The sequence below is a fragment of the Leptosomus discolor genome, chromosome 16 (genome assembly GCF_034619465.1).
Source record: "Leptosomus discolor isolate bLepDis1 chromosome 16, bLepDis1.hap2, whole genome shotgun sequence".
Taxonomy (NCBI): Eukaryota; Metazoa; Chordata; class Aves; order Leptosomiformes; family Leptosomidae; genus Leptosomus; species Leptosomus discolor.
This window is the reverse complement of record NC_141406.1, coordinates 11,256,219-11,278,237: the sequence shown is the minus strand read 5'-3', so window position 1 is coordinate 11,278,237 and position 22,019 is coordinate 11,256,219. Positions and strand designations below refer to the sequence as shown.

The following is a 22,019-nucleotide window of genomic DNA, read 5'->3' as shown; positions in this document are numbered from 1 at the left end:
TTTATATCTTTGGCAAAACTCCATCACAAAGTAATGATTCAGTCTTACAATCCTTGTTCAAGCAAATTCACAATCAGACCCAAAGAGAACAAGACAACAAAGTCTTTCACCCTTTATACTTAGCTGCCTCCTGTTTGTTCAGCTCCGAAGCCAGCAAGGTAGAATCCATATCAATAACAGGAGGACTTGTCTGCACAAACCTCTTAACGATCTTCCTCTCTGAATTCTGCATCTCTTTTTTCCCCTCTTAGTCTACTAAATGTATAGACGCCTTCTATTTATAGAACATACGGCGACAAATCCACGTTTGTAAAAAATTAAAAAAAACTAGTGTTGTCCAGCAGCAGCCTCAATAAACCTTCCTAATCATAAGCAACAAGAACAGTCAGACAGTTCTGTTCTTTTTTAACCTATTTTCCCCATGTAAATAATCTTACAGAGGGAAATTGTCTGTCCATTTATCTGTCAGTCCCATCCTGACGGTGTCAAGTATCAATTCAACAATAGATGTTGCCCACTTGTTTTGCTTGTAATGAGGAAACATGGGAAGGAGATGGCAATTCTGAGAGGAGGAGGATATTGGGAATGTACAATACTAGCAGCACTGCAGAACGGCACGAGGATGAAAAACTGTAGGACACAAATCTACAACAAACCAAGTTTCTGAAGTTCTGCTGCTTACAGAAGGGAGAGTAAGCCACTATGCTGTCACAGTTCTGACCTTAAAACATTATGTGTGAATCATTCTATGGGATGTGATTATTTGAGATGGAAAAAGTCAAATTAGTGATTTTTCAGTGCCAGAACCCGCATTAGCATGCATTTTTGCTAATATCATGCAAATAGTGCTTTTTGGATGTCACCAATATATTACTTCTATATTCACCTGGGAACAAAAAGTTACAAAGTTCATTCTTTCCTGCTGTTCATTTTGCATTTAACCAGTAATGTGATTCCCCCATGCCCCCACCCCATAACGCTTTATCAGCTTTGCTTTCCTGTTCTCCAACGGACTGAAAAAATAACATTGAACCAAATTTACTAGGTATCACAAAACCAAGTTTGCTACTCCATTTTGGAGAATACTTTTCATGTAGTTCTCTTTCTCACTCTTCCCTTCCTAAGGGAAGTGTTTGGGAAAGCTTATTTTATAGGCTTCGTTGCCAGCCAGACATCTTAATCACATAGAATGTCTCAATTTCTGCTGGATCTTCTTTTATTTAGTTTTTATGATCCTCTAAAAGAATTTGAATGTTACCTTGTAAAACAAGAATTCCTTATTGCCAGGATGATTATTGTACTTTCTGGCTTATGCATTCTGGTAGAATTTGACAAAGGCACAGACTATGTATCAAGATCTCTCTCAGTAACCCATTAAAAATAGTAAAGAAAATTTCCTCTTAGTCTCATAATCCAAATGATTTTGTGAAGTATTTGTGCAAAATGCCTTATTATTCAACTTGGCATGTTGACATCTGCACAGCATTTTAACCAGAACAACATTTGATCTCTGTCTTTCAACCTAAGATTGAAAATATTTTATACTCCTACCTCTTTCAAGTATGCTTAGTCTCCATGGAGACTAGAGGACTATCACTTTTTTTTCTTTTTTTTTCTTTTTTTTTTTTTTTAATTAACACCATGGCCATATGCCACTTGAGTGCAAATGCAGTGAAATTTTCATGGGCTTTCCACTCCATTTCAGTGGGATTATAGGTCAGTGAACCTTGAACAGGGAGAGCTAAATGCGGTGCCTCTTGATAGACTATAAAACCGAAGTTAACGTGCCTAAGGAAAAGATTCAGTGAAAACCAATAGCTAAGTGCAGGACTGTTAGACTTGCTACAGAATAATGTCCACTGTATCTCTATATTTGTTTTTTATAAGTCTTCCATCCAAGGTTTTCAAAAGCTTTTATATACACTAAGCCTGTAACACTTAATATTATCACCTCAGTCTTAGGATCTAGACAGTATTATTGTCCCCACTCTTACATGTGAAAAAACTAAACCATGAATGTATCATCACTTGTCTAAGGTCACACCGAATGTGATGCTGCTAACTTCCAGCTGCTGCTGGCAGGGCCGTACCCATTGACTGCCTGTGTTCTCAGTACCCTCACTACCTGCTGCAGCTCCTCCCCTCCCTCTGGCACTCACATGGGACTTTCAATAAGCCATTTTGGGGAACTGACACAATATTTCTATAGTGTTGGTATCTGGCAGTTTAGATGCCTGAACCAGCTCCCTGCAAGGCCAGAACACAAAGGAAAAGCAAGATGGGAAGGAAGGTGCTCCTCCCTTCAGTAGGCACAGCCATTACACCACATCCTCATGGCAGAGCCAAGCCCAGTTCTCAAGTCCCAGACCCTTTCCTCTACCCTCAGCTAATACATCCTGTTCTACAATCCACTGCACTACTCCTGTACATCTGACCAGTCATTTTCTTTCCTAAACATTCAGATTTTCTTCATGTATTATTATTTAGCTACCTACACGTTCATCCATACTATCTCGCCCCAAATGGTCAAGTACTATTCTTTGGATGACAGCAGCACCTAGAGATCCATCAAACAATTCCTTTATAAGATCCAAGTACCCCATAATAAGACATCTATGCCTTGAACAGCTTACAGTTTTAGTAAGGCAGGCAAGGAATAGGAAGTATCATACCTGCTTACAATTTCGCAGCTGAAGCATATAATTTCTCAACTTACATAAGCTCTAAATAAGTTATGGACACTGTGTGACTGGGATCATGCACAAGCATGGAAAGCCACTTGTGTTACAAATACAGCAATACATATATTTGGTAATTGAATACATACAATGAATATAGCTCAGCCAATATTCCTTTTTTTTTTCCATTGGAAATAATTATGTTCAGCAAACTTTGATAACAGTGTATTCAAGGACTTAATTTTCCCTTAAATCAACCTGCCTTCTCTGACTGGTGCAATGGGAACAGCATGACACTGACTGCTGTCCCAAAACGCCTCACAAGGTTCAACAGTTGCTCCAGGCCAGCAATCTTTCGTTATCATCTTGCACTCTTCTTGTTTTCATTTAAAAAACAATAAAAGAAAACATGAAAGAATAAAAGCTAACAGTCTTGGCTCAATACCTTTTGTGAAATGAACCAAGAAAAGTTTGGAATTGAAATCACATTTTTCTATCGGGAAAGACCCCAACACCAAAACATGTTCCTCCTCCCTGCACTCCTTAACATATTAATTGGGGTTTTACTTTCAAGTGCTTGCAGAAATGTTCAGAGGAAAAGCTATTGACTATGTGATTTTGAAGAAGGATGAGGTGATAGCACTTTGCTTTGTACACTGTATGTGAATCAACCAAGGATCTATACAGAAGAAGCAACAGGGCTGATCAATCTTTATTCCTACACAATCAAGCAAAGCTGCATCTTCAAGTGCCTTTACTGACAGCTCATAAAATGATGGTATTGATCACGATGCCTGAATTTGTAGTTTTGACAATAAAAGCAATTTGTTTAGGAAGGGAAGTAGCTGTATGAGGTGAATGCATGTGGTTTATTAACTTTCAAGAATAATTCTTCTGAGCAATAACGTAAAAGGTTAGACAGAGCTTTTTAACCTTGAAGATCTGACTTCCATTTTCCCTACAAAAATATTTTCCTCTTCAAAAAATTTATACTTTAGATTTTGGAGTCAAAGAGAAGTATCAGGGCTGCCTCCATGCCACAGCTAATGTTTGTATGCTCTTCAAAGTGAACACTGTTATGTTCATCACAGTCCAGATGGAACTGCAGGGTTCAGACAATATTAACCTCTGAAGGGCTCATTCTGCCTTATCTAGTCCCTTCCCCTGCTGTAAGGCAGAATCAAGTACAGGTGCTATATCCAACTTGCATTTAACCAACCCCATGCCTCTCCAACTCCAGATATATCACTGGCTTTCATGCTCCAAGTCAGCTGTACTTTACATCCTCCTGAGAAACTGAGGGAAGACCAAATAAATTTCCTGGTTGGAGGTGTAAGCAAGAAACTTCCTCACCTCACAGGAACAGGCATATCCTAACACTGTACAGCTCCTCTGCCCTGAACCTCTTCATCCAAAGGTCTCTGGAGTGACTCCAGCACATGTGCTTTGGTCCATTTCAGCTAAAGCCAGTGGCTGGTCCTTAAAGCAACATGCTTTGACTGCATCTTTTCACGGTAGGATTGTATTGAACCATGTTTTACCAGCTCTCAGCTTTGAGTGCGCTACAAGGAGACATGCATTTATAAATAAGTCTAATTCGTGGAAAAATGAAGAGAGGGAAAAAAAGGCAGCTGCAGAGTAGTGAAGATGTTATTCAGATCAGGATGCAGCTGTAGCTCCTTGTTAAGCAGCCAGGTAGATTCAGTCCTTGGATCTGGGAGCGTTAGACTATAGCACTCATGTTCTCACACGGTGGAGAATAAAGCCCAGCTCTAATAGAGAACACAGCCCTCCAAACAAACCTGTACCAGCACTGAACAGGAGAGACAAGAGCACTGGAAATGTCTCCCTTACATTCCAGTGAAAGGGAATTTTTACATCTGGCTTCCAGAGCCATGTTTTTTAACTCTTTCCCAGTTCTACATCCTGAACAGAGTATCTGACTGTCTGAAATCACAGGTCTGTGGTCACAGGTCTCAGCTAAGACACAACTCCTCCAAAGAGGGGCTACAGCTTGCTGTGTCTGTGTGGAGCCTGCCAGGACAAGGTGGATCTCTGGACCCACTGTACCACACACTGTAGCAGCTCCAAGGGCACATGCCTCCCTGAGCTTCCACAGGCATCTGGTGGTTGCTTCTGTGACTGTTCATCCACCCAGTTCCTCATCTCCAGCTTTCTCAGCTGTGCTTGTGAAAGATAACATGACTGCAGGATTCCCCAGTAGTATTTGCGTTCCAGCAGCGCTTATCTAGCTCAGGAAGGGATCCTGGTGACAAAAAATCTAGAAGATTTGGGAGCACTTAAATTAAAACACAAATATCATTACTACTATTCTAGGCCATAGAATCATTGAATTATTTAGGTTGGAAAAGACCTTCAGTTCATCGAGTCCAACTATAAACCTAACACTGCCAAGTACAAAAGCTATATTGTAGTTTCTACCCAAGAGCCCAGCTTTAGTTTTCTAGCCTCGCACCATTAACATTTTGGTTAGGCTTGTACAGCATTTTAGGCTGACAATTCTCCCTTCCTCCTTTTAGGATACATCAAAGTGGAACCTTTACTGAACTCCAAATCCAGCCTACCTAATTTTTGACAAAGGGCCCTTTCAACATTACAACACATGGTCAATTGTTATGCACTGAAGCCAAGTCTGCACTACAGAGGCAAGATTTTCTGGAAATTACGTAAGCATGAAAAAGAAGAAGCTCCATGAGGATGGAGCAAGTAAAACCTAGTTTCCTATACAGCTCTGTCTCATGATTGATTGACTCTCATGTCCAAGAAAGTACACGCTCTTATTGAAGATTTTTCCATAATTGGCTATTGATAAGGATTCAGCTGCCTGGGGACTCTCTAATGTCTTTTTCCTGTACTGCCCACATATTTTCATGAAACATATAAGCATGTCACCATCTTTGAGTCAGCTATGCTGCTGTCAAATTTAAAACACACATGCACAGGCAGCATGGCAGTATAAGGCTCATTTCCTCGGAAAACTGGCCTAAAATCCCTCTTTTTCCCCAAAGAAAAAACAATGAAATTCAGGAAAAATTGACCTAGCTATAGTTACTCACTTTATTTACTTAATTAAAAATGACAAATGTATTCTTGAGTTAGCACAGGTATAGTACTGCTAGATTTATGACATAAATACACATAAATTCTTTCCTTTTAAAAAACAATCGTATTATTAGCGACGGATCTGCACAGTATGTTAAGGTAGCTGAATATATACATTTGCCTGTTGACATCTTTCTAAAATAAAAGGAATATTATAGTGTTAAAAATAGAAAGCATGAATATTGTTGACATATAAACATAAAGTAATATCCACGGAGTGAAGAAACAGTATGTAAATTAAGACCTAATGCAGCTACAGAAAAAAAAAATCTCATATTTTAGGAGAAAACTTGAAAAATCAACTTGACATCTTTATGCACATTAATTGAGATGTGGCTAGCATAGCATAAGTTTCAGGTGAATTTTATCTACAATATATTGAAATTGCAATCACCTAATAATGCATACATATGTGTAACTTAATTTGAATTATTTATTAGTCAGAAATAACTCTTAAGGTTTGATATGCAGCTGTACCAACTTCTTTTCAAATTTCTACACAGGCCTTTGGGGGAAAAAAGCAGCAAAGGTGGTGTGCACTTCTTTGCAACTACATCACATTTTTTCCTTGAAAGTTTCTAGAGTTTTCCAAATCCTCACATTTCTAAGATTAAGTTTTGTTGAAGACTGTGGGAATTCAAGCTGCTTATGGTCAGTGCCTTCACATCTACTTAATACCTCTCAGAGCAACCCTTTCCAGTGACACTCACTGCTACTACAACAAAAGATACAGATTCTTGCATACCTACAATAACGTTAAATTCTTCTCAAGTACTATCCACAGAAAATCAAAAGCATTAAATTATTGCCTTAATTCCTTTTTCTAGGTCTATACTGCATGAAAGACCTCACTCTACATTTCTTTTCTCCAGTAACACCTTCCTCTGAAGTAACAGCACCTTTTAACAGAGCACATGACTCTGTTAACATTAATGTCTTAGTTTTGTGACAATTACGGAAGAGATATTCAGCAGAATAAATTAAAACTTGACATAGTAGACTGTTTGAAGTGTCCTTTAATCTTCTGGATGATTTTAAAGGTTCATCTTGTTATTTCATTTAGAGATCAGACCAAAGCAACTCTCTCCTCCCCCTCCTCCTTTTCCTCTTGTAAAATAACTGTGACAGCCTGGAGAAATATTGTCTATCTTGGTTCCAGCCACTGCCCTGAAGGTGTAAAGCTATAGATGAGTTCAATACAGCCTGTTTCATTGCTAATTTCAGAGGGCATGTAGAGCTTCTTGTTCCCCTGGCTTAACAGCCAAATTGACTTTCTAATTTTAGAGCAGGAGAGTTCTGCAGACTCACAGACCAAAAATGCTACTTTTCTGATGGATGGTACAGATTTTTGCTTCTTAAAACCATAGCATCCGAGTGACTTAAAATTTGTAATGAAAAATGGTATTTAGGAATGTGGCCCCACAGCCAGATGTTTAAACAACAATCTTCAGATTGCTGGTTCCTTGGGAGGTGACTGTTTAAAATAGCTCTGGCTAACCTTCCCCACGGCACGCCACACTGTAGCTGGTAATCGCCCTGATTTTAGAGGAAGGCAGCAGGCAGGTTTTAACAGCCTATCTACTTTCACTGGAAGATTAGTGCCTCACAGCTTGGCCATGAGGTGCATGCACGCTGTGGTACAGAACCTGGCACCCTCCCACATGATCACTAACTCTCTCCTGTGCTATCAGAAAAGCAGTGTTCCTCTCCTTCCCACTAACCTACTGCCCCATTTCACCCCTTGGCAGGGTTCTGGCAATACTGTGTTATTGCCCGGTACACATTTGCCATGATAACATCCCACCTGTGACCCAGCTCTGCAGAAAAGGTAAGTACAGAAAGAGAGAACCAAACGAAGGCTCAAACATACACAATTTTGCTCTGCTTACAGGCGAGGGAACGGCCATACCTCTGCCCTAGTTCCCAGGAATCTCTCTGTTTGGCATCTCAGCTAAAAGGAAGACTCCTAAAAAGTGGGAAAGGCAGATCCAGTGCTACAGAACTAGGCAACCTGATGAAGCAACACAGAACCAACATCCATTGGTAAAGTATTTCCACTGTCACTGCCAGAACTTTAGGCGGGATTTAGACTAATCTAACTGGCAATATAGGAAAACAAATGCATTTATTAAAACTACATTAAAAGAATGTTAGGGTTGCAAATCAAGCAATGTAATTTAGCCCTTCCTCTGTTTGCATTGTAAGGATCTTCATAACACCCATATCGCCTTTTCTCTTAGTCTTCATCAAAATATTTGCTTTCTTTACTCTTCCCCTAGCAGAATTCTTCCTCTCCACTTAAAAAAATTCCATTTATTGAATGTTTTTGTTATAGAAAAATAAATACTCAATCTCTCAAGTGAAAGGGGGACAAGAGTATCATCTTTCTCCCCAGCTGGCCAGCAGATCTAGTTACACAGGGTTGTGCTCACCAGAAAATAATTCCCCTACCTAAGAGATGTTTTTACCTGTCTGATAATTGTGCATTCTTTTATAACTTAATTCTTCTATAATTTCTGTGTTTCTGATGGAAGCATCTGGATTATCATTAGCAGTTCATTAGGACTTTCTCAATGCATTTACAAGTTGTGATTACAATTGCAGAGTAAAATCTTTATTTGGGGTTTATCCAAGAAGCAGAAGCAGCATTTCTTTTCATAAACAAGATTAATCCCTTAAACCCCTGAACAGAAGATATTTTACTAGAGAGTTACATAAGCATGATGAGAGTGCCAGACCTAGAAACCTAAAGTAAAAAGCAAAAATATTGCTTTTACAAAACCATTGCTGATTCCCAGCACCTCAAAGGCTTGATCGAAGGCTATATTTCTAAAACTGTGCATTTATCCCCAAGCACTAGAGACAGCTAAATCCTTGATCATTTGCTGCTTAGAGCCACTGCAAATAAGATTTATTTTCATGTCATTTATGAGAACAAAGTCTTGATTTTTGAATAAGTAGTAATTTTTCATCACGACATTGTAATTCTCTTTGAGACTCTTAAGGACTATGTCAGGGGTTTATCCCACTAAAATATATAGATCAAATGTAGAATACACCTGCAACCCTTCTCTTCCACCGAGTTCTAGTATTGAATGTGCATAAAATCAAACATGAGTCTATCTATTAGAACTGAAAAAGAGCTGCAATATAGACAGCATGTATGCACTGTGTATGTGTATCTCTAACATAAAATAGAGATATGAGTGAGAGTACAGGGATAAATTATCTGTGGTTTTGAGAGATACAAAAATAATTAAGACCATTCAAAATTATTTGTTGCACAGTCCATTTGGTAGCTGACAACCTTGCCAGAAATGAAGCTACTCAGACATAAATGATCATGTCAGGGGTGTGTCTAGATTTAAACTTCTGCAGAAAACCAAGTTAAAATTGTAGCCATTTAGCTATGTGCAGTTTAAGAGTTTAAGAGAACAGCATCGTCTGTTCATATTAAAAGATGTTTAGAATTGGAAATAAACATTTAGAAAAATAGAAGAACATTATGATTTTTCTTATGCTTTCCAGTGAGGATTTAAAAATTGGCAAGGGACATATCATTTAGATTTTTGGATAAAATTTGGATATTGCATCCAAAATGCAAAACTGCACTTTGTTTTCCCTATAAAAATATGCCCATATTTTCCCAAACTGTAAGTCTTTGCAGGGGGGGAGATGTTATTTTGAAAAAACACATTACATACAGACTTGTCAGAGTTTGCCTGCCAAATTCTTCTCTGCCCATAATCCTATTGAAAAAGTACCATGTGTTCATGTAAGTAAGACTGTTTTTAATGAATATGCATGAAAGATTAATTTTAAGATGTCTTAACTTCTGCAACTTTCAAAAGCTTCTCTATTATGGATGTTGACAAACGCATAATGTATGTACGACATATATAACAAATTGTACATATATTTATTAATTCTGTGATAGTATTTTATTAGTCTTCTTTTGTTCTCTTCTATGTCTTTTGCTTTTCCTGCCTTAACTAGTTCACACAAAGATCTTCATGTGTCTGTAAGAAAATTAATTGCTTCAACAATTAACAGGAAAATGCATCTCAGAGGAAACACTTCATAATCAATCTGTTTCCAGGTACAATATTTGCCACACAGGAATAGATTAATTGGACTGAAAATTATTCAAGCTAATTATTTTCTTTCGAGTATAAGATTAAATGTAAATTCAAATAACTGAAAATGAAGAAGTTCCACTCAGCACTTTACATCCTTCTGAGCTCACAGTGATATGCCATGTATGATAAGATACAGTCCTATTTTCTAGGATGCTGCTTGGTCTGTGACCAGGGCTTGCTGAATGTGTCACTGTGTCAGTCAAGTTGGCCCATTTATCTCCACATGACACTACTCTGTGCCACATCGACATATATTTCTTGCTGTCTGGGTATGATGGCCTTCATCTTTAATATGGGATAAGAGCACATCTGCAATTGCCAATGCTGCTATAAACAAAGCTATGGAGGCTCTGGTGCATTAAGGTATAGGCGAAACGGGAATTATATAAATATAAGAAACGGATGCTTTGGGATTGATTTTACAGTTGATTTAGAAAGGCAGTGTAAGAAACAGAAGATGAAAGTATTGTAGTCTCACTTTTGGCAGTATAAATTGAATAGCTATCCTGTTCCACAGTCCCCATGTTGAAGTTCACGAAACTAGGATTTAGGAAAGCTTCCAGTGAATAAAGACTATTAAAAAAGATAATATCTTTTCAACATCGAAAGTATTCTACAAGTATTCCTCAGCTTTAGCTGAAGAAAAGGCAGGCATGCATTCTTGCAATGTGCCAGAGAAAAATGTATGTCGAGAAAGGATGTAGGCAGTAGTCATCCATTCAGCTAACTGCACGTTTGAATCTTAGCTTCAGGTAATCCCTGAAACTAAGAGTACTATTAATACACTTACATAAGTTCAGGCAATGCCTCAGCTACCACCCTGACAATGAATTTCAACCACAGAGACATCACAGCCAGCTGATCCCTCCATCTCCTTTGTATCAACCCGAGTGCCGAATAAGCGGTAGACAGGCTTTTTATCAGATGGTTACGCTTGCTAGTGGACTGTAACTTTGCATCATGACCAGCCTAGGCTGGTCTTGTATCAGAGGCAAACAGCAGATCTGTCAGTCACTCAAATTTTAAAGTGTACCTAATATGAAATCATATTTATACTTCTTGCACGGAAAAGCCCTCAGGGTTCCTGAGTAACAAATGGAAACGTACCCTGTAATGATTCCTGTACTTTTCCGAAGAATCATGCAACAAGCCAGTCTTCCTGGCTCCCTTACTTGCTATAGAAGATAGAGTTTGGTTCCCACTCCTACACACTCTAAAATGCAGTTTTGTCTAACTTCTTATGTAATATCTTTTCTAGGCATTCCTATGCTCAATTTTGTGTCAAACTATCATACATAAAACACATGATTCATAAACTTACACATTGAGGATGGATTTCATCTTGAACAGAGGTGCAAATTTAACAGAGGTGCAAATTGAAAGTGTATTGAACATTAAAACAGCTCTATGTAACACTGAAAATTTATACTCTGGATTACAGGGATTACAGGGAAAACATTTACAGAAGATGGAGTGTGTTGGTAGAGGTGGAAGTACGGCTTGCTGTTGCAGATTACCATGCAGGGGGAGGAATGAATCACATTACATACTCCTTTCATGTAACCGAAAATATCCAGTGATCACACAGACAGCTCTGTCTAGGGAATCTTACATCTCAGTTTTCTGTCCTGTTGCTGATTTTTACATATGGGTGAAATGGTGTCCACAAAGACGAGGTATTTTATCCTAACAAAGGCAAATTTCTTCCATTGGTATGGAAGTCAATAGAAACTCTTCAAAGAGACGTCTAAGACACACTACCAGTTCCAGAGAGCTCTACATAAACTCCTGGGAGGGAAGGTTTTTCCCAACTAGAAAAAAAAGAAAGCAGCCTTCAGCGCAAATTGACTCTCAAAGGACTAGCTGACACATGAGGAGAAGACCCCTATTTACCCCCTGCTCTGCCACACTTCCCATATGACCCAGGGCAAGTTATTAAGGCTTGTGCAGTTACAGGGGGTCATAAAATGATGCACCACTGACTTTTGCATTGTCTTGGTGATTAGCTCAGTGCAGCTCCCTGCTCAGTGTACCGACTGACATGGAGCTCATCCTAAGCCTAGCTATGCAACCCCATTTCACTGCATGCACATAACCCTTATAGGTGATGTCATGTATTCATGTTGTCAGAACTGTCCTTGAAGTTTAGCTCATGTCCTCTCTGTGCCTCTATCAAGCTTGGGCAGCAGCCCTATCGTACCCCATTACAGGCGGTTAAAAAGCCAAGAGGTTACCAAGGTGAAATAATTAGAGGACAAGTTATATCTGCATCATCAGTTCATATAAACCACTCATAAATCTTTAATATTGCAATCCTAGCTTGTTCATGTCATCAATAAATCTATACATTGAATTGAAGCCATAAAATAACTCAAATGCCCAGTGAACTCCAGCCTTGTACTTGCAGTTGGAATTTACTTAGGATTAGTTTTACAGTTTATATGGATACTATATTGTATTACATAATTCTGTTAACCTTCTGATCCCCACTTTGCTGTACGTTGACTTACATGTGATATCTAGATTTAATGATTTTTTTCAGCCAAAAAATTGGAATCCCCATGCCTCAACAGCAGGCATATTTTCAGCCTCAGCTCATATTTTAAGTCATCCACTGACTTTCCAACTCTCTCAGTAATTAGTATTACTTCTTACAAGATTTCCTCCAAGGAAAAAAAAAATCAACAGCACCATTAGAGATGCTTTCATAAGACACACTTTCGTATTTAATATTAGATTTTTTAATAGACAGGAGATTAGTCACTTGCTGTCTCTTTTGTAATAGGTAGCAAACTGGTTTTGTCCCACTGGAACTGATATTTTTGAGCCTTAGGGCTACTAAAAGTTTAAGGACTACAATGTTAAGTACCACAAACACAGAGCAAGCATGATGAATCCTTAAGGTTCTTAAGGGAAATCACACCTTCTCGAGTTTGAAATTATATTTATCACACTGGATAACATGAGAGTAAAAATAAAGACACTAAATATGCATGAGGTTATCCGGACTATTGGAAATGTCCTTTAGCTACTTCAGCATCATACAGAAAGAAGGGAAAGGGAGGTGGCAGAAAAACCCATAAAACACCTGCCTATCACCCAAGGAGAAAGAAAGAAGAGAGGACAAAATCCCAATGTATCTGTGAATGACCTGACCTCTTTCTAACTGACTTCTGTCAGCAAACTACTTAGGCTTAGACTGCTTTCCTCAAATTATTTGATTCCAGTTCTCCATGCCAAGAACTCTCAACGAAAGGGGTTTAAACACCTAACATTATTTATTTACTGTTTGCAGATTTTACAGAGGCAGATTATTTAATCTGAACAATGATAGTATCTTCAGAAGACTCCCTTCTAAATGACAACGGGCATTTTAGAAAAGTCATGCTGATCATTGTGCTACAGAACCTCATTTTAAAGAAGGTACTATATATCAAGAAACCAACCCCAATTATCAGCACATCATAGACAACATTGTTTCTTGAGAACTTCTTGAAATGCCAAAAACGTAGCTCTGCCTTCTCCCATGTAAGCATTACAATACAGTCTCTAGTTACATGAGCACAGGAATCATCAGAATTTCTCCCAGGGCTTCCCAGGTTCATTCAACAAACCTCCACCTTTTGAGCCATCACCATAACTGTTGATGAAGATAGCACACCTTTTCTCAAATTCTTAGCTAAGCTCATGAATAAGGGAATACTGAGTACCTGTTATACATTCAATTTTGGTATCATTAGGGAACATCACCTATGCAGTACTTATTGGATCCTTGCCTTCCGTGGTTGCTTTTGTATGTAAAATAAAAGTCAATACAATTTAATCCAAAAATACAAAGAGGATAACACCCCTCCCCCACCTTTAGATGAGCTAGGACAGGAAATTAAATTCATCCCTCCTTACAAGCATGCTTCCTGCAACCAAAATTCCTTCTGATAAAAGCTCTACCCTGGGGTCACAGCCAAAATGAGTTGGGAGAGGTTATCCTGATGCTAGCATATGTGAAACATGGAACTGTTCCAACACAAATTAAGAAACACTTTCTCCAGTTTGTCTTCTGCGGTGACATTGTAGAGGATACAGAATTTCTTCCCAGGGTTTCTGGTTGTACAGAGGTGGACAGCCTGGAATGGACAGAGAAAGTTGGATGAGGCATCCATACTGAAGATGGTGGACAGCCAGTCACACTACTGGCCTGTGGCCAGTTAGGCCATTAGGACACCAGTCTGCAGTCACTACGGTCTGTAATTACTCGTTGGACTTATTTTCCACCTGGGATAGACTGAGCAGAGCCAAATATAATAATGCACTAGAAAATTACCACAGTCTAAGAAAATTAGTCCTAGTTGAAAAGCCTCTCAAATTAACATGACATCCTTATCAGTTTATTGTATTTTCTCATAATATTTACCATTATTCCTACACAAGCAATGAGAGCTGACAGTTGATAACTTCAGTTCTGCCTGGGGTGTGTAGTGTGCTGGCATAGCTGTGACAGTGATCCCAACCCCCTGCTTCAAGAATTCGAGTCCTAGAAAATCTGCAAACTCTGGGTTGCCACTGAAAAAGGTGTCACTGTCCCTGGTCTCTTTTGACTCTGCTGCAACCTCTAGAACCTAAGGGTGCAATAGCACCACATCAAAGTGCCTATGTAACTAAAGCTTCAGTTACTCTTTTCAGTTACTTTTAGCTATGGCAGCAGGGGTAAAGATCAGGAGAAAACAGTCAATATATCAATGTATTCTGGAAAGTGAAGAACTGTTTTTTTCTTCACCTTGCATTGCTAAAGCCATATAAAGAAACGATCAGCTGCACTGCAATAAATCCCGCCTCTGCCTAAACATTTTGGTATATTTTTATTCTTTTCACTTGACCACAAAGTAGAATAAAAGCCCTTATACTATCTCTGTGCTTATCATGTACCCTTCTGAAGAGCTGTCCCACTTTCTCCCATTCAGCACAAAAACTCCTACAGGTAATGGATGGATACCATATTGGTACAAAAAGGTACAGGCACTACTGATAATCTCCTTTACTTTCCTGACTATTCAGTCCTGTTTTGAACTGTTAAGTCACGCCAAGTTACATTTTTGGGGTATTTCACCGTTACATTACAGTGTATGCATGTAGCAATGATACATCACTAACTGCAAGCTGTTAGGAGACGGTAAATGCTATATAACTGTACATTATAGCTGCGTTCAGCTCTGGGGCCCCCAGCATAAGAAAGATGTGGACCTGCTCGAGTGGGTCCAGAGGAAGGTCATGAAGATGCTCAGGGGGCTGGAGTACCCTCCTTACAAGGACAGCCTGGGAGAGTTGGGGTTGTTCAGCCTGGAGAAGAGAAGCTCTGGGGAGACCTTATAGTGATCTTCCAGCACTTAGAGGGGGCTGCAGGAAAGGTGGGGAGGGACTCTTGATCAGGGAGGGTAGCGATAGGACGAGGGGTAACGGTTTCAAACTGAAAGAGGGGAGATTCAGATTAGATACTAGGAAGAAATTCTTCACTGTGAGGGTGGTGAGGCACTGGAAGAGGTTGCTCAGAGAGGTTGTGGCTGCCCCCTCCCTGGCAGTGTTCAAGGCCAGGTTGGATGGGGCTTGGAGCGACCTGGTCTAGTGGAAGGTGTCTCTGCCTGTGGAAGAGGGGCTGGACTAGAGGATCTTTAAGGTCCCTTCTAACCCAAACTATTCTGTGATCCTATGTTTAGTATTTCAAAAGGATAAGCCTTGAGTGAGGAAATTATATATTTTAACTGCTTCAAAAGACAGCATCAGCAATTCAATGATAATTGTCTTTTTTCCCGTTTCCAATAACAATATGCTCAGAAACAGAAGAACACAGGAATAGCCTTCCTCTCTAAAGAGAACCCTAAAATTCAGCTGAGATTAAAGGGAATCAACTTTATAATGACAGGTCAATTTCTCTGTGGCATCTCCTTCATGTAAATGTCAGAGATATAGGAACAGGGTCCACCTCTAAGATGCCAGAAGACTATCTGCATGCCTTTGAAGTGCTTTCCTGCAATCTTTTTCTTTTTAAATGAGTCTCAAACAGGTGAAAAAGTTGGCTGAAAATGCCTTTATCTAATAGTTGTTGGTTAATATTTCATCTCTTCTTTTGATTTGCTTCAAGATGATAACCATAAAACTTTTTTCTAGTATATTAGCATTGTGTAGGATGATTTGAAGAGAGATTCTGCATTTCTTGATAAATAAAATACTTCTCTCTAAAAACTGAAATAAGTGGGTCAGCATGTAAAATAAAGATGTACTGAGGCTTGGTTCATACAAATTTATTTTGCCTCAACATCTTGAAGGGTTCTCTCTCAGAGGGCACATTTAAGTTTTAAAATGAGAAATACAAGTTTGTGAGTAATTGCTTTCAAACAGTGGAATGTAAACATGACTTCTAAGATGTTTAGTACTTTCACATCACCACAACATATAAACTTTTAGAAGCCTAGAGGTTTCAGATAACACAGGAAGGTAAAAGAAAAACCCAAACAGTACACAGTATGGAATGGTAAAAATACCCAGGATAAACACATTTACAGTTGATCATTACCCATATGCCTTGGAAGTATAAGCAGACTTAAACTCTGGTATTTTAGAATCAAGTTATCGTATCTGTCCGATACTACATATCTTAATGTATTAATCAGCATCAATAATGCTGACTGAATAGTCAGGTTTTTAGGGCTGAATAATTCTTCTCAGAAAGTAATTCTGTAACAAGATAAAAGCTACCTCCCTTTTCCCTTTCCTCTCATCCCCCCAATAATAAAAATAGTATGAACAGAAGAAAATTTTTTTTCCCTCAGAATTCACATATCACTTTATCTTTTGAAGAAAAAATATAATCAAATAATCTCTCGAGTTGCCACAAAAATGCCCAAACCATACAGCCTAACCCACTCTGCCTGTCCAGCTTTTTTAATATCGTCTTGAACAGATCCCTTCTGAAAGCGACTATGATTTCTACAGTGCTTTTCTCGCTTTTGTTTCACTATGATAAACTGAAGCTCATATGATTTACACATGATGTGATGGGAGAAAAGACATTGGAAATTATTTTTGCTACATTATGCATCTTTTCTGTCATTCCATTGAACAGAAAATTTTCTTTCCAAGCACTAGTATATGTCTAGTTGATAAAGTCATGGGAGCATATGAATAACAAGGCAAAAAGAAATTGTGATCCAAACCATAAAACTATTTTTATGAAGCATTTTGATGAACACCAGAAACAGATATAATGTAATTATTGTGGCTATTAGGCTGTTATTTATGTCAAATTTGTTGCTTTTGTTGCTTCAGAAGCATTTTAGTATTACGGCACTCTTGAGAGTCTATCAAATGTACCGGCAGATGCAACAAGTAAGAGAATGAGGCAAAAGCTCACTGCTGTTACAACGTGAAAACCAAATGTTAAACAACTAGATATGAAAATGAGAAATATAGGGCACTCAGGATAATGGTATAAATGTAATAAAAATAAAGTATTGTGTAGGAAAATCAAAGGCAATGCTGCCATACATTTTCCTGTCCCCTGCTACTATCTAATATCAAGTTAATTTCTTTTATAATAAAAGTGTTAAGAAAATTAAGCACTGAAATACAGTATCATAAAAAAATGAAACACAAAGGAATAAATGAGGGATATAGCCCAGAAAATACTGTCATTGTCTCTCACTATGTCAATACTATCACAGGTTGACTCAGTCATTTGTAGTTCAAAATAAGTTTCTCTGCTCATATCAGGACCAATACCTGGTTTCAGGCAGCATAAGCCAGTAACTCCTTCAATGCTACAGAACTGTAACCAAAAAGCAAGAGTGGAAAAGTATCAAAAGAAATGTTACCTTTGCAACATTTCCAACAACAAGAATAGGGAAAAGAAAATTGCTGAGGAAAGCAATAATCCATTATATAGTTCAAATACATTTGGAGGTAAGACAGTAAACGGTCATATACAAATGTAAAGGTTCTACTCAGAGATGGAGAAGCTTTGTCTATAATTGTTTTGCACTTGCTTGGATCAATGGCCTCATTCCTGCTGTAAGCACAGAGAACAATATTCTCCAATGAAATAACACACGTTTGTACTCAAAAATATAAACATGAATAAAACATTTTAAGAGGATCATGACACCCATTAGTATCATATCAGAATTTCTTGCTTAATGTCTCCATAGCAGCTATGGATACATGAAAGTGCTATCAACCATGTTTCGCAGACGAGGAAAATCCAATAAATCTGCCTCTTCAGTCACCTCAATAATTTTGCAAACTCATCCCACCTGGCATGCTATGCTTCCAGTCCAACAGTAAATACAAGAGAAGAACAGACAGGAATCCAGATCTTCCACTTTTGGCTATTCTCAAGCATCACTAGCACAGCAGAGACGCTCAATTTCAGATACAGCAAGAAACAGCACTAACCCAAGAAAAAATTCCAAAAATGCAGCACTCCTTTAATCTCATCTTTCTATTCTATTCACCTCGTTACAAGAGGAATTAAGAAAAAGAAAGATCAGCCAACTTCCAAAGAATGTAAGTAAGGATGGCACATATTACGATGTATCTCCCCGATTCAGTCAGCATTCAAGTGTTTCCCAAGTCACGCTTCTGAGCCACTGGTTAATTCTCATTACACCATTTTCTATTTGTTTTTTTGGTTATCTACATGACAACAGAGGATGGAAGATAGATGTTTCACAGAGAACAGAAGTGCTGTACAGATGCTACAAGTAGTAAGCCCATCTAATAATCTCATGGGTCAGGATTTAGAGTGTTACAAAATTATTATTGCCTGAGAATGAAATCAGAAGAATTGGGGAGAACTTTATAATTTCTTCACCATTAATCTGGAACACTGTTGCAAGCCCATATTAAGCAAGGCACTGAGAACGTCGAATCATATTTGACAGATGGGCTTCATTAGTTATTCTCATACAGACTCATAATATTTGCTGTTAATATTCATTCTAAAACACCCTGCTGGCTGTGATAATATTTATATGTTAATCCTGTTACGATAAGCTTTTGGTGCCAGAACCTCTCCAAATAAAATGACTGATATATTTCAAACGTCAATAAAGAAATGCTCAGGCATCCTGGTTAAGTTTGTCGCTTGCACAATCGCCTCCTTAATCCACTAAATTACACCTGTTACAGTAAGTAAGCTTTATTAACTATATTTTCTGATCCATGTAAAACCATAAAAACCACAAAAGTATTGAATCTTTAGTTAATTAGCATTGTCACCTTTGCATTCATGTGATCAGAACTCTGATTTTTAAGAGTAATTAAACAATATACAAACAGAAATTGTCGAATTTCTAAATGAATTATGGAGGCAAACGATTTGGTAAGAGACAAAAATATTTAGCTGTTATCCATTGTAGATAATTAGTGACATCAAAAATGTCTAGATAAGGAAATAATTGTTTCCAAACAAATATTGAGCACACTCTTTCCCCATATAATGCTTGATCTTCCTTCTTAAAATGAACAGCAAAATAGATATGACTAAATTTTATGACAAAAACAACATACTGAATAAAGTATTGCAAATATTTTACATTCGTTTACAAACCATGAGGAAGAAGTTATCACAAGCGAGAAAACCACAAAATCTCAAATGGGAACTCAGATGGAATAAGTCAAACCAGAAGTTGTAAGAGTTACACGTATACCTTGTCTTCACTTGATTTTCTTTACAGTAAAAACTGATATGTATATGAGCTCACATTTCTTTTAATAGACATGAAGCAATGCTTATACTCAACATGTGAAAGCACACTGGATCCACAACCACTGCATGAAAGGTGACATAACAATTTATTTCTTTGTGTACAAGGAGTCATTTGGAAGGCTTGCCACTGAATGATGAATAGTGAAGTGAAAGAAGTTGCCAAGCTTCAATTCACCCAAGAGGTTGCATTATGTTTTCCTGATGAGGAAGAGAAATCAGGCAAATGCACTGTATGGGCCCAACCAGATAAAGTGTGATGGAAAACTCATCGTTGAAATAATCTTTGATTTTGATCCAATGCCCATTTCAGTCAATGAAAATATTCAGACTGTCTTCAAATAGCTTTGAACTGGGATTTTAAAGAATCTATCTGACAGATTGTGCTAGGCAGTAGGAAGCTCTGACCTTGGCATGTATACACAATTCTGGTTTGACCAATAAAATTCAGCCAGGTATGTGACAATAAATGGTTTAGATGAGAAAATTCAGGATACTATAGCAGAGAAATTGTGCAGAGAAACCGTGCAGTATCTGAGTTATAATAAGGAAAAAGTGATTTGTCATGATTATGAAGGCAAATTCTTCCCTTCCTCTTTTTCTTATATACCCAGATTGCAAAGAAATGAAACTTCATAGTTATTTGGCTCAGAGGGTATTTATTTAAAAATTCTAAACCACATAAATCCCCAAAGCCTATAACATTTTGTAACATTTCAGAAGCAAATCACAGCACAGTACTTCCATGTTATATTGCAAGTTTTTTAACAGCAATGCCAAACACAATACACACACGGGAAGTCAAATCCTTATAAATATGCACTTGGCATATACAGTTCCAGAAACAATGAACAAAAAGCAGCAAATGATATAAAAATATATTCATTAAAGCAATCAGTTGTCATTAGCAAAGGAACATCCACCTGCCAGATGAATGCTGTTTAAGACAGGTCAGTGTTCCATCTAAGGTGTTGCACAGCGGGAATGGAAAATGGAAAATCTATTCCCTTCTGCAGATTAAAAATTCATATAAATCTCACTGACAAAAACATGGGTTTGATACCAGCAGTATGTTTTAGTTTCCTCTGAATTAAAAAAGAAAAAAAAAACCAAATCAAAACCAAAACCCAAGAAATAAAAAGCAACCAAAAGCCAAACCCCTACCCATCAGAAAAACTGTAAGCAAAAAAAAGCCACCAACACAAACTCCCTGATACTCTGATATAATGCCTGGCAGCAAATAGTTAGAAGAGATTAAACTAGTCACAACCAAATTCTATGATACGAAACATGTTCTTCTAACTACTCTGTGAAAACATTATTTCCTGCTAGTTTTAACTTCCTTAGGATTGAGTAACATTTTGTTCAAAGTGTATGCGGAAGAATTAGCAAAGCACTACAAAATAAAGACAGCCACAGCTTTTCCAAAAGCATTTTCATCATGCGCTATAATAAAACTTATTAAAATCATGGCAAAAAAAGCTTTGAAAAGGAAAACAGTCATTACTAATTACAAGATAAACTGCTGGAAATGACCTACCTGTTTTCAGAGGCAGTAGATTTCCTCTGGCAAACAATAACAGCTGGTGCATATTTCCCGGTATAATCCATGCTCTCTCTGATGTCCCATAAGTACGGGCTGCTGGCTCTTACACTGAAAATGTTCACACCTTTCTTCACCTTTGCCCTAGGAGGAACAAGATGATATTTCACCAATTAGATACAAAATGTCAGCTCAATCTGTTACTTATTTCTTCATTAAGTTCCCATTACTGCCCCACAGAAAATGCTACCACTCTAATGTTAGAGTTCAACAGTATTACAAGGAAATGAGATGAGAAAATTAATTAAGAATTCCATATTTTGAAGAAATGATATCAAGATAGAAATCTTATTGAACTAATGGTAATTATGGCTTTAGTCATAGCTAAGTTGCAGAACAGACATGTTCTGGAGCATGCTCCTCGCTCCTGCTCTTCCATTATCCACACCCTGGGCACCAGTGAGCACATTAAAGCTCTCTCTTGACTAGATATTATTGTATTAGAGGGGAAAGTATTTTTGTCACAAAAAGTCAGGTTGTTGCTGGGGCTTATATCTGGAATGAGGAGCCATTGCTAGGATTCATATTACAAGCAAAACCTAATTTTTCTTCTCCTCCTCCCCAGGTTACTGGGAGATCACATTTCATGTCTTTGCTCCAATTTTCATCATCGTTCTGAGTCCACAACATTTCTTAATTTTCTTTTAATACTGTTGGTTTTAACTGTTCTATCAGCTCTGATCCTAAAAATACTTAGAAATATTCTTATTTTTCCAAATGTG

The 22,019-nt window shown here is 37.9% G+C and overlaps 1 protein-coding gene across 1 annotated transcript in view; it reads right to left on the bottom strand.

Moving 5' to 3' along the window:
- Positions 1-22,019, bottom strand: part of LOC104353746 (transmembrane protein 132D) — a 269,150-nt gene that overhangs the window by 132,824 nt on the left and 114,307 nt on the right. Inside the window, exon 3 of the mRNA XM_086474139.1 lies at positions 21,235-21,381. Within this exon, the coding sequence (XP_086330265.1) occupies positions 21,235-21,381 (147 nt within the window). The remainder of the gene's footprint in view (positions 1-21,234; positions 21,382-22,019) is intronic.